Source organism: Amblyomma maculatum, chromosome 8 (genome assembly GCF_055883805.1).
Source record: "Amblyomma maculatum isolate TAMU_Amacu chromosome 8, ASM5588380v1, whole genome shotgun sequence".
NCBI lineage: Eukaryota > Metazoa > Arthropoda > Arachnida > Ixodida > Ixodidae > Amblyomma > Amblyomma maculatum.
In genome coordinates, this window is record NC_139351.1 from 83,368,772 (window position 1) to 83,381,513 (window position 12,742).

Sequence of the window (12,742 nt, forward strand, 5' to 3'; positions counted from 1 at the left end):
CATTGCGCATGTAAAAGAAAACACACATTCGTAGTAGCACATGTTCAGGAAACTCTTGTATGCCCCCCCCCCCCCCCCCCCCCTTCGCTTCTTCTCCGTTTTCCTTTCTCGATTAACCCAGACGTCTTATAAACACAAAACTTCTAGGCTCATTATTGCAAGCACTTGTGAGCAAGCAATCTAAACGAAAGAGCGTTTATATGTCTTGAATTTTTTAGTGTTGTGCGACGACGGCTTGTTTCATCGATAAAGAAAAGAACGGGGGGTGGTCGGATGAGTATACAAGAGTTTCCAGAGCATATGCGCTAATGCAATTACATGTTTCTTTTACGTGTACGATTAATTTCAGTTGAAGTATAGCGTGCTGTCCAGTCGGTTGCCTTCCGTCGCTGTCCCTTCTTTTTTTTCACGCTAGTTGCAAGTTGCAGTCAGGTACCCAACCCCACCAACTAGTACAACTGTCGCCATTGATTAGAGGAGGAGTACGACCTAAGTGTGCATGGAGTGAACGATAACTTTTCGAGATATCATCAACGAATGGGCAGCAGAGGTAGGAGGTAGGATAGTAAGAGATGATACCGGTAACTGCTCAAGGAGACGAAGGATCTGATTAAGCTAAACGCCAAACCATGAAAGCCTTGAAACCAACAAACAGAATCGAACTGACAAAGCTGTCAACGTTAATTGATCAGTGTATGGTAAACCACGAATTAATGCCTAATTAAAATATATATAAAGCTGGCGGTAAATAATGACGGTCGCCTGAAATGAGTCAGGTTCGAGGAATCTAGACATATACAAAGTCATATGTAGGAGATAAAACAAGACGAGCGATGCCATTGCCAATAGGGTTAAAATAGTTAATGTCGCTGTGGAGATAGCCGAAGTAACCAAGATGATAATGAAAGTGGAAATTGTGCAGAGGAATCGGACATCCTGCCGGTAATAAGGAGCGAAGTAAAGAAACCCTTACAAGACAATAAAAGGAATAACTCTCAAATAAAATGAAACGAAGATCTACCGTCTACCTGCGCCATGATCGTGATGTCCTAGTGGTATTCAGGAGGGGAAACCTGGTATTGGCAGATAGTGCAATTTTGATAAATAAGATAATAAAGCGTTGTTACCGAGGCGTGCTTTTAGCTTTGGCCGAGAAAAAAAATACAACTTTCGAAATACTTACGTTCGCCAACTGCCCTTCAAACTTTATGATCTCTTCAGAAAGCTTCGTCAGATTTTCTTCGGTAAGGTTGGGTCTCATGAAACTGAGTGCCGTTGTGATAAGTTTCTTGTAGGCAGCAATTATTTCCTTGCTTTCTTCTTTCTCTGGTTGTATCAGCTGGTTTCTGCCTACTGCGTCGAAACTTAACTGATCCAGCTGCAAAATGTGAAATATGTCCTTCGGTACAAGCGTGAGCAATAAACAGTTAGGTTATTATTTTCTGCTTATATAGTTTGTCATTGTTGCGATAATATTCAGAAATAGTTAACGTCGTGCAAATCAGTATGCAATGAGTAACTGAGATCGAGGCTTCAACATGTGCTACTTCATGGTGCTGGTATCTGTGCTATTGCTAGTATCTTCTGACCAGTCAGAGATGAGGCAATGACCGCGTGCTGGGTGCACAGCGATCACGGTGAGAGCACGTTGAATAAATGCGGGTCATGTGTGATCGTGAGCCAACCAAGTACTGGGTGCACAGCGATCACGGTGAGAGCACGTTGAATAAATGCGGGTCATGTTATGTGTGATCGTGAGCCAACCAAGTACTGGGTGCACAGCGATCACGGTGAGAGCACGTTGAATAAATGCGGGTCATGTTATGTGTGATCGTGAGCCAACCAAGTACTGGGTGCACAGCGATCACGGTGAGAGCACGTTGAATAAATGCGGGTCATGTTATGTGTGATCGTGAGCCAACCAAATACGGGTTAGGTGGTGACCACATGCTGGCCACCTGCTGACTATGTGCTAAGCGCATATGAGTCTTATGGTGGCCAAGTGTTGTCCATATGGCTGCCTAAAGGCAACACATGTGAATATGCCTTACTTCGTGCCTTCGTTCGTGTTCCCGACATGTACAGGACACTAGCCGCAGTCCTAGTCACTGTTTGTAATTATTTGGGAACAGTCTGCTAACCAGTGTGGCGAGGCAAGCTGGAGTTTGCATTGTCACTAGGTCATAGCTACAAGAGGGTGGTGACAAAGAATTCTAATGGCCCGAAAAGGGTACGATTAGACCAAGGCTTCAAGGGCCGGCCCTCAATGCACTATGAATGCACTATGAAGGTTTTGATTGAGGCGCGCTCAATTAAGACCTTTTGGGCCTGCGGGCCAGAGAAGCCGAGTGTGGTCCCCACCCAACTAACCTAGGTGGAGTTGTTTTGAGGGAGGATACCAGGGTTGGATGGGCAGGCCCGCATCATGTGGTAGATGTCTGGAGACTTCATACAGTGCGGAGAGCTGCCTGATGAAGAAGATTCAAAATTAAAAGGGGGCTTCCGGGTACAACGAAGTGTTAATCTGAAGGCGCAAAAGCCTTTATACGGATTAAGAGAACGTCCGTGGCCAGATGAATAGAGTAAAACAATTTTTCAAAGAGTAGGCCTGAATGAACTTGAGTTCCAGATATTCGGGATCGTAAGGGATAACACGGATAACCTCCGCCCAATCTTTCTCACCTCCTGTGTGGGCAAACTAATGGAGACTATGGTGCGCGGCCGGCTATCCGAGTATCTTCAATACAGGCACACTTTCGCGGACACCATGTTCGGATTTCACCCACACATCCGCCCAGGATGTCATTCTCCAACTTTACAGAGAAATTCTCAACCTATTCGAACGCCCCTACAATGACCGGGTTGAACTTGCCCCAGACTTGAAAGGCGCTTTAGACAATCACACACGGAGTCATACTGACCCGCCTAAGTCAAACGCACTGTGACAGCAATGCTTTCAGTAATACAAGACAATTCCTTACAGACCGACAATCATACACCAAAATACAAGACAAGGAGCACGGACCATTCATGCTCGGCACGCGGGGCACACATCATGGTGCAGTTCTTTCCCCGCTGCTTTTTAACATTGCCATGATGCGTCTGCCGGTCCAGCGGGCTGAGGTCGAAGGCATGCAGCACGTGCTCTACGCCAACGACATCACTATGGGCCACAGAGGGCAGCGTGGGCGACATTGAAACCTGCCTGCAAACAGCGGCTGGCATAGTGGACCACTATGCCCGGCGTTGTGGTCGTCAATGTTCCCCCAGAAATCGCAGTTTGTGCATCTCCGCCCCTCTCCAAGATGCATCACACAGATCTCGCTCTCGCTTGCGAGTGGTCCCATTCATGAATCAAAAGAGATCGGAGTACTCGGTCTCTTCATCCGTCACCAAAGACGTCCTGACACAACACTAGCTAAGCTCCGCCAAGTGGTGCACCAGGTGGGCCGAATGGTCCACCGGGTGTCTAACAAACGCGGGGGGTTGCGAAGTAAGGATGCCTTGCGGCTGGTAAACGCCTTCGTAACCAGTCGAATCCTGTATTCGACTCCTTACCTCCACTTACGGAAGCACGAGGAGGAAATCCTCGAGGTGATCCTCCGCAAAATCATGAAACGCGCCCTTGACCTCCCAATCTCCAACTCTAACGGTCGGCGCATGGCCCTAGGGGAGGTGAACACTATCAATGAGCTTCGGGAAGCACATTTGATGAACCAATACACCCGCGTCACAGAGACAGTGTCCTGTCGCCGCCTTCTTGCCCGGCAAAATATTCAACATAAACAGTTCACAGGCATCCCAGAACCCTGGAGACGCGCCCTCAGGGTGCGGCATCTCCCTGACAACATGTCACGAAAAGAACATAATGGGCGGCGCCTGGCGCGGGCGGAAGCCTTGGCCCGCTATTATGGCAACAAATGAGGTGTGTTCTACGCGGATGCCTCTGGCCTCCATCCGGGTATCTGGTATACGGCCGCAGTCGTTCACAACGGGAACACTGTTGATGGCCTTACCTTCAAGGCCAAATCTATAACACACGCTGAAGAGGTAGCCATTGCACTCACTGCCTCAGACCACACCTCTGAGTATATCATAACCAACTCACGGGGGGCTTGTCGGAACGTCGCGCAGGAATGGACCACCACCTTAGCCTATAGAATATACCAAAACTGCAGTCGGGACACGGACCCCGTGTGCTGATATCTCTTCTGAGTTCCTAGCTCTACCAGGGTCTTTCAGGGAACAAGGCAGCTGACGCATCCGCCCGCGCGCTTTCTCTCTGGGAAGTTTCCTCTGGACTCGAATCGGCTGAGGACATCGATTCCAATTCGGCCTATACATTCAAACACATTGTAATGTTTTATCAAAACTTGCACCGTAAATACCCTAACCCTTGCAAAGGGTTGGGAAAAGCGAACGAGAGGCTGACCCTGCGCCTCTTCACCAACACGATGCTGCGTCCGGCAGTACTTCAAAACTTTGACCCTAAATTCACTGGCCAGTGCTAGTACTGTGCTTACACCATCCACATGGTAACCGATCCCTTCCCACCATCCCTGATCTTTCCCGGGAGGACAGGGAGGCGACCCTGCTTGGCTGCTGCGAGCTACATGCCCAAAGGGCCCTGACGCGGCGAGGGCGGGTGGCGGCAAACGCCAATGGGGTCCCTCACTAGGGACTCCAAACCAGTATTGTAAGGCCGAGGCCCATAGGGCTCCGTGTCAAACAAACCTCCTTCAAAATTTATAATAAATGTTTTTACCATCACCACTACCAACTTGAGCCTTGCCGGGTTGGTGCAGTGGTTAAGATGCCCGACTACTGTGCCGGAGTACCCGGGTTCAATCCCGACCGTCGGCGTCTGCATTTCGATGGAGGCAAAAGAAGAGACATCCCTGTGCTGTGCGATGTCAGTGCACGTTAAGGATACCCAGGTGTTCGAAACTTTTCCGGAGCCCTCCACTACTGCACATCTTCTTTCCGCGTTCACTCCCACCGTCCCTCATTCCTTACGGCGCGAGTCTTGTGTGCAGAGAGCAAGTGTGACAGAAAGTGCACCATTTCTTTTCTGGGAACCATTTATTATTATAATAACAATAATAATAATAATTATTATTATTAATATTCAATTTGTTGTTCTCCTTGGTCAAGGCTTGTACATTCTTCTGGCTAGGAGCAATGTACACAGCTGTACAATCAGACAAGTAGTGAGCCATGCTTTGAAATTTGAAACATGGCTCCCTACCATGGTTAAACCATGGTAGTGAGCCATGGTTTGAATCTCCGCTGCATTGTGCGGACAGAAGAATAAATAGAGAAGAAATAAAAAGAAGAGGGGAAGAAAGACAAGCGTCGCAATCGCCGTCGTCCACCACCTAACCGGTAGCGGGTGCAATGACGGCCTACAACAGATAAAAATAGGGTGGCATGCTAGCCTCCGCCGTAAATGGCAGTGACCTACCAGTCCCAGCCCCTTAGGACCAGGAGCAGCCACCCCCAATTAGCTCGTTTGGCCTCGCCGTCTTTGTGTCTGGTCTCAAGATTGTGTCTGGTTTGGTACAGCTGAGTAATTTCTCTGAAAGTGTAGGCTGGTGTGAATTTTTCTGAGTAGGAGGAGGGGGACGAGGTTTCCCGGTTAGAAAGCGCGCGGGTGGCGGCATCTGCTGCCTCGTTTTCTCCTAGCCCCGAGTGGGCCGGAGCCCAGAGTATGAAGCGGCGGGATAGACTTCCCACGTACGAGCTGTTTGCAGTAGTCGGTAGGCCAGATCCGAGCTTCCGTCCTCATATGTCCTCGCGATTGTAGCCCCATGAGAGGCTCTGCGCTTTGAGATCTAACACTAGTAGCGGATCTCGTCGCGCTTCCCTGATAGCCCTGCTCAGGAGTGTGGAGAAAGTTACGTTTTTTGCTACAGTTCTGCGGCTGCTCCACCTCCTGAATGCTGAGCCGCGAGACGCACGCGTAGCCACCTTCTCTTTCTCCACTTCAAGTTCACGAAGAGAGAGAGAGTGAGCGGCTTTGGACAGACATCGGCGAAATCCGTGATTGCGGCTAGTAGTGCTACGCACTAAAAACAAAGTCATAGAAACAGCGAACTAAAACATCTTGTAAACATATAAAAGAAAGTCAATATGGTTTTTGTTTTTCGGACGGATGTTTATAATTTTCGCCAAGATATCAAGAAAGTAGAAATGTAGCTATAATAATATTCTATGCTGCATAAGAAAGCAAAAACAAGCCTGCCGCTAGTGGTTGGAGAAGTTTTCAGTGGTTTTTGTGTATAAGAAATCAGATAAAGTAATTTTAGGCTTCAAAAATACGAAATTACGGAGTTCAATTTCAGAAATGTGATCACGTCCGCCACATGCACTGTGAAGAGTGCTAAACCTCAACGACTTCCTGAAGCTGCTCAATATATCTGCGGTGCTACTACTTTTAGGTCTGCTCACCTGTCGAAAAGAGCGGCCATGGCTGGAAGGGTATCGCGTGAAAGGCATGAAATACAATTGAATAATGTCAGCAAAATCCTTAGGCGTCGGGCCTAGCCCGTAAGTTTAAGGGAATTGTAAATCACTAGTCATTAAACTGGTACCAAACTTTGTCACAACCATGTATCTTGTATGGGTTTGCCGAAAAGCCATAGCGGCTTCCAAATTTCGCTCGTTGTCAGCCTTGAACAAATCTCGTCTTTTGAAATTTACACGCAGAAATAAAGAACCCATTCTCTTTACGCGGCGCTGTATTTTTTATTAATTTTTCAGTAATTAAGGAAAATGCAGCTTTGTTGGCTGCTTTAAGTGTGACCGTTGTCAACTCACCGCAATGATATTAGAATTCAGCATCTTGACGTCCCTTCCCACTGTGATCGAAAAAATGGTGAAGATTCCGGTTTTTGTCAGCACTTCGGTGCAGTTCTCGAACACTACTTCGGTGTTTGTTATCGGCCAGTGAACGACTCCGGAAGCGTTCATTATTTCTAGCATCACCTCGTGCTGGTCCACTGATGTTGGAACGGCTGGAAAAAAAAGAAGCATATATATATATATATATATATATATATATATATATATATATATGCACACAACGCCTACGCAGAGATACGCACATAGGTGACAAACGTTTCCGCGACATGACATCAAAAATAGAAGCTCAGAGTTTTGTTAAATTAGCTGGTGCCTGGAGACCAGGCCTGTGGACCTTAAGTGACGTCAGCTAATGAAATAAAGTGATCCTAAAGAATCTGGTAAATATGCTCCAAAGTTCCTTTTCTCGTGTCTAAGGAACGATTTCCCCCGATAGCACATGCATGCGTGAATGCGCACGTTTGCTATCAAACATGCCTGTATACAAGAAATAAATCATGTAGGCCTTTGAGCAGCAAATGACGCCAACTGTACTTTTATTAGCAGATGACCCAAACCAATATCTTTTAGAAGAAAATTGTGTTCCCAGCCTCTAACGTATGGCATTTAAAAAAAAGCAGTCATTGGCAGATGTGGTGTATGCGACCGGGTCGGTTTTAGTGTGGATACTTTTTCTTCAATAGGACATGTGCGTCTACAGCCTTCGCATTGGGTACATAGTTCAAAGCCTATCTTTCTGGGGCGTCGTTTGCGACTCCTGGGAACTATTTGCCTCACACCTCTGGGAGTTGCATCTTGCCCGGATGCTGCAAGAGTTTCATATCAACGGCTTAAACTGGAACTGTTTGTGCTCTTTGACAAGGGCTGTGCGGGATTATTCAGATTTTCCAAGGCCGCTTTGGAGTGGAATAATCGCGCCCCTGCTGCTCCCGAGACCACTCTGACACTCATGGGTGAAGATGGGTGTTCCCTTTTTTTTGAGCTTCACATTCACACAATGAGCTTCACACAATGTGCAATGTTCACAGCTTGAACATTGCACATTCCCCGGGTTGATTTTGATGCGAGGCATTACTGGCTAATAAACTCTGACGGTTGATGATGCAAATTGTTGACGAACGCGCACATATGAACACAATCGAAATGTTCGCGTTATAAGGTCGTTGTTAGTAAAGGGCATTTTCATTTTGGCTGCTATATGAAGTCCCATTCAGAAGTGGGAGCTGTGGAATTACTTAGAGCGAAAGCACTTTTATCCCAGCTCGATGGTTTTGCTGATTTCAAGACTGGGTTCGCCTAACTGATTGATTTCATGTCAGCAACCAAATCTACGTTCGCTATATGGTTATATCATGGCAGTACTATGAACATGAAAAATCATAGTATAACCATGGTTATACTATGACTTGCTTCGAGTGACCATAACTACTATTACTATAATATGACCACTGCCGAAGACGAAACTAATTAAGTCTAACTAAGTACACAATATGAAATGAAGCGTGACGCGTCTAGCACAGATTGGCGTAAATACACCTTCCTAAGACTGACGCATATGCTAGGCTTAGTTAAACCTAATAGGCCTGCAGCCGCCTAAACTGTTTTAGGTGTTTCGGAAAGTAAGACGAACGCATACTAGGGCTTGACCACTGCATTATTTTCATTTACAGTTATGACTATTTGGCGCAACTGAGGCGTTGCGTATGGCACGCTGTATAGGCAGAAACTTTCTCACTAACTTACTATTGCCACTGCTAGAAGCAGGCGGTGCTGGTAGATGTCTAAAACTCAGTGTCCCTTTTTTGCAGACGTCTTTGTAGATGATGTTTTTTTATATGTACTAGGGTCTTCATGCGGTGTTAAGAACTACAGTAGGTATACAAGGCCTAAAAAAAAAAACCTCGGTCATCTTGTTTCTTTTGTTTCTCTAGAAATGCTGATTAATCAGTTTTTTTTTTGTGCCTGAAATGGTCGAAGCTTATGTTCCTGACAGCGACTGGGGGCCGTAGCTCATAGACGCGGCTTTTGCCGACGAAGACAACGAATCTCACTCGTTTTCTTTACAGCAATTGCCACTGTGCCGAGTGCGTTTCACTACACCATGTATCAGTCAAGTCGACCTGGCAGTGCCGCTTGACGTTCAGCGAGCCAGAGATCGCAGTGTGGTTGTATAGCTTAACCATCGTGCCACCTATAGTGTACCAACATTTGACTTTTGGTCTTTAGCATGACATCTGATCTTGAACGTTTTCCTTTGGTGGTAGATTGACCATCACGTGTTCCATTTTGGAGTTGAAGGCGTCCTTGACTCCATAATGTTAGCAATTTATTCGTTGCAGTGCAATGTGTGCCCATCTCTAAACCTAAGCCGAATCCAAGGAAAACCAAGCCAAACTACGCTTTCGCTTCGCCTAAGTTTAGCAGGGTTAAAGCTCAGCTGTTTTTTTCTTCTAAGTCAGTGTATTGCCTGTCAACAAGTCCCGTGACAAACGCTATTTAAAGCGCAGAGTTCATTAGGCCTCCGTCGTGCAGCCAAAGTGATAGCCTTTCCTCAAGCTAAGGGTTGCTGCAGCGATGTCTTGCTAAGTGATGCTGAAAACGACAGGCAGCTTACGTACCCATACAGCTGTTGTAAGCAACAGCAGACTTGTCCGTCACGTTCTGGTTCTCGTAAACCAGGGTCATGTTTCCCAGTATGTCTAAACAAACGAAAAAATAGGGGTCATAACTTTATTAAAGAGCAGATAAGAGAAAATGTTCTGCCCTAGGCTCAGCATCTTTAAGCAGTAGAACATGCATAAGAATGATCAACTGTGATATTGTGGCGCTCTCTAGTTTCACAAGAAAGCATCAAACTGAATGAAGGGGAATTTTTTCAAAAGCTCGCAGCTCCACAAATGTGGCTGGGCTATTATCATCACTCCAAATAAACTGCTTTGCACCGCCCTACTCATTTTGATGCTACGCCAAAGGTGCAAGGAGTTTAACTATGACTTCATGACAATATGTGAACAAAGGTAGACAAATAAGCAGGTAGGGAAGTCGAATAGATGCATGCGCAAAAATTGAGTCCGGTACGAGTTTCGTGGCATCACAACAATGATGTAATATCTGCAGTACGGGTGCGATGTCACAAGCAAAAATTGAGGCATGCTCAAGCTCGCTTTAAGAGTACACGTGAAGCGCCTTTAAAAAACTTATAGCTTTGCGTTCACCTTACGTGAATACTTTTATAAAGTTTATAAAATATATGTCGACTCGTTTATAGGAAATGAAAGCCTCAGTATCTGTCCAACACCATCTGAGGACACCTGCACCGCGTCGTAAAGGCAGGAAGGATGGTGGGAATGAAATATGAAACACAAAAAGAGTTACCATAGAAAGAAGTGTCATACGTCATTCATAACGTGCACTACGTCATTGTGACCATCCGATCCCAATGGCGTAGATTTGGTGCACATTATGGATGTTGTTTTATGCTAGACAAAATAGAAGGCCGACGACGAGGAATGTGATGATGCACGGTGAAGTCGGAGAGGGGGCGAACCCCTTTTCTTACGTGGCATGAGACAGCCCTTAAGGGGCCGCCCTTACAGAGCAAAGCACCGGCCCTGGAGTTGTATCGACTTCAGGGCGTCGGTGATGACCCGGCACTGGTCTGTAGCAGCGGAATTGGCCAGGAGAGCCTCCCAGTATGACTCCGCTGTGGTTGGGGATGGAGGGTGTTGGAAGGTAGGGCACGGGAAGGGAACGTCGAGACAATCTCCCGGTTTCCCTCAGAGCCTACAGAAGGACAAGAATTGATCAGGGTAGTGGTCACGAAGGAGAATAGGGTAGGGAGCAGAGCCGTGTCTGCAGTCGTGCCAATGGGAGCCTCGGTTAGGCTATCTCGGTAGTAGGTAGGGTATCTGTGAAGGTACGGAGACGCTACTGGGCTGGCGGAGGGGGTCCAACCCTGGCCCAGAAAGCGAGACCACGGGAGAGGGAGTGGACCTCCTAATTACCTGAAAAGCCTGCGCGTGGGGGTATTCAGATGAGGGTTACGGGGTAGGTGGGTGCCAAGAGCGTTGAAGCCGAGCCGCGGTTCTAGATACCAAGCCATTGACGAAATTCAACAGGGCGAATTTTGGACCCGTAGAGAATTTGTTGGCAGATGTGAGATGAGAGTGATCGCAATGGCTACCTTCTCTGCAATTTCGGAGGTGTCAGTGGTGATGGGGCCTGGTGCGAGTAAGCGGGCCTGATGGTTAGGGATGACAAGGACCATGCATGATCCCGACAAGTACTCCGCCACGTGCACGTAGGCGACATCGAAATTGTCCCCGTACTCCTTGGTCAGGCCGTTGGCATAGGCTGTCCTGCGTTCCCCGGCGTGCTCGGGGTGTCCGTGCATGGTGATAGGAGGAATGGTGAGATGGGAACGTAGGTCTGGAGGTGGGGGGACCCCCTCAGAAGGATGGGTGATCCGGTTAGGCATAGCTGAGAGAGCAAAGTGTGGCATATCGCAGTACCCGGCAGTCGAGTCAGCTGTGCAGTTTGGGCGGCTGCTGTAAGCTCTTCAAACATCTTTGTACCGAGGTTGAGGAGCCGGGCAGTAGAGGTGCTAGGAGGTAGATGGAGGGCGACCTTCGTGCTGCGCCTAAAGAGCGCGTTGCGGTTCCGCTAATATTGCTTCAAATGGAAGTAGGTGAATGCCTACACCGTGCGACTGGTAATGTAGGCTTGGGTGAGGTGAAGTTTATTCCGCTCTCGCAGACCAATCGCCGGGTGAGATGGGTGGCTTGCTGGGTTTGGCTCTGGAGAGCTTGAATGGCATCGCCACGCGGGCTGTATGAGTGAAGAAAGAGGCCCAAGGTGGGGATCTTGGAACCTAGCGAATAGCGTTGGGTACATAGCGTGAGTGAGATGAGATGGAAGGTTAGGCGGGATCGTAGGGCCTGGAGCGGTAGAGGAAAAATTCTTATTTAATAGGGGAGCACGCTAAGCCATGCGTCCGAACGTACGAGTTCATGATGTCAAGGGCTGATTGTAGGTTGTGTTCCATGTCGCCATCACTGGAATAGTTGGCCCAAACAGTGATATTGTTAGCATATAAGTCGAAATCTACGTCGGGGACTTATGCGAGTTGGTGTGGGTGTTTGAGAAGGGCGATGTTGAAGAGGAGTGGAGACATCACAGCCCCATGAGGCGTCCGTCGCGCTCCCTGGGAGATACCGGAAAACTGGTGGTCGCCCAGAGTGTGGCTGTGCGTTCGAAGCGTAAGTCGCGGATGTAATTGTATACATCCGCGGGCCTGTAAGGACATGAATGCCTTGTAGAATGGCTGCGTGGGTGACGTTGTCGAAAGCTTTTTTTAGCTCGACCGGTGTCGCCATTGTGGGACTCCTTGGTGTCACCTGTGAGGGACTCAAGAATGCTATGTTGGATTTGTAGAAAGACGTTCAGTGTGGACAAGCCCGGGCGGAAACCAAACAAACACGAATGCATAAGGCTGCTTTTCTTCGTATTCTGACTGAGCTTGGTCTGGAGAACGTGCTCCATGAGCTTGCCAACACAGGACGTAAGAGAAATGAGACGGAGGTTAGCGGTGTGAAGAGGTTTGCCGGATTTGGGGATTAAGACTACTTTGGCGTCCTTCTACTGAGGTGGGAGGGAGTCGCGCAGCCAGCATTTGTTGAAGTACTCGATTAGGGCTGGGATGGAGGGGAATCCAGGTTGCGGAGTGCTTGATTGTGCAATACTTCGCGACGGGGAGCTGAGGACGTGTTTAGCCGCTGGAGTTCTGCCCTTAATTCCACCTGGGCGATGGGTTGGTCGAGTAGGTATTTAGGTAAGCCTGTATAGCCAGGGTTGGTTGTGGAGGTATGAGGGGAAGTAG

At 47.8% G+C, this 12,742-nt stretch overlaps 1 protein-coding gene across 2 annotated transcripts in view; it reads right to left on the reverse strand.

Annotated features, from left to right (window-relative positions):
• Positions 1–12,742, reverse strand: part of LOC146181658 (neprilysin-1-like) — a 64,195-nt gene that overhangs the window by 38,562 nt on the left and 12,891 nt on the right. For both annotated transcript variants that reach the window (XM_084576656.1, XM_084576655.1), the window contains exons 3-5: positions 9,483–9,563; positions 6,820–7,016; positions 1,184–1,378 (exon numbers count right to left, since the gene is read on the reverse strand). In XM_084576656.1, the coding sequence (XP_084432782.1) occupies positions 1,184–1,378; positions 6,820–7,016; positions 9,483–9,563 (473 nt within the window). The remainder of the gene's footprint in view (positions 1–1,183; positions 1,379–6,819; positions 7,017–9,482; positions 9,564–12,742) is intronic.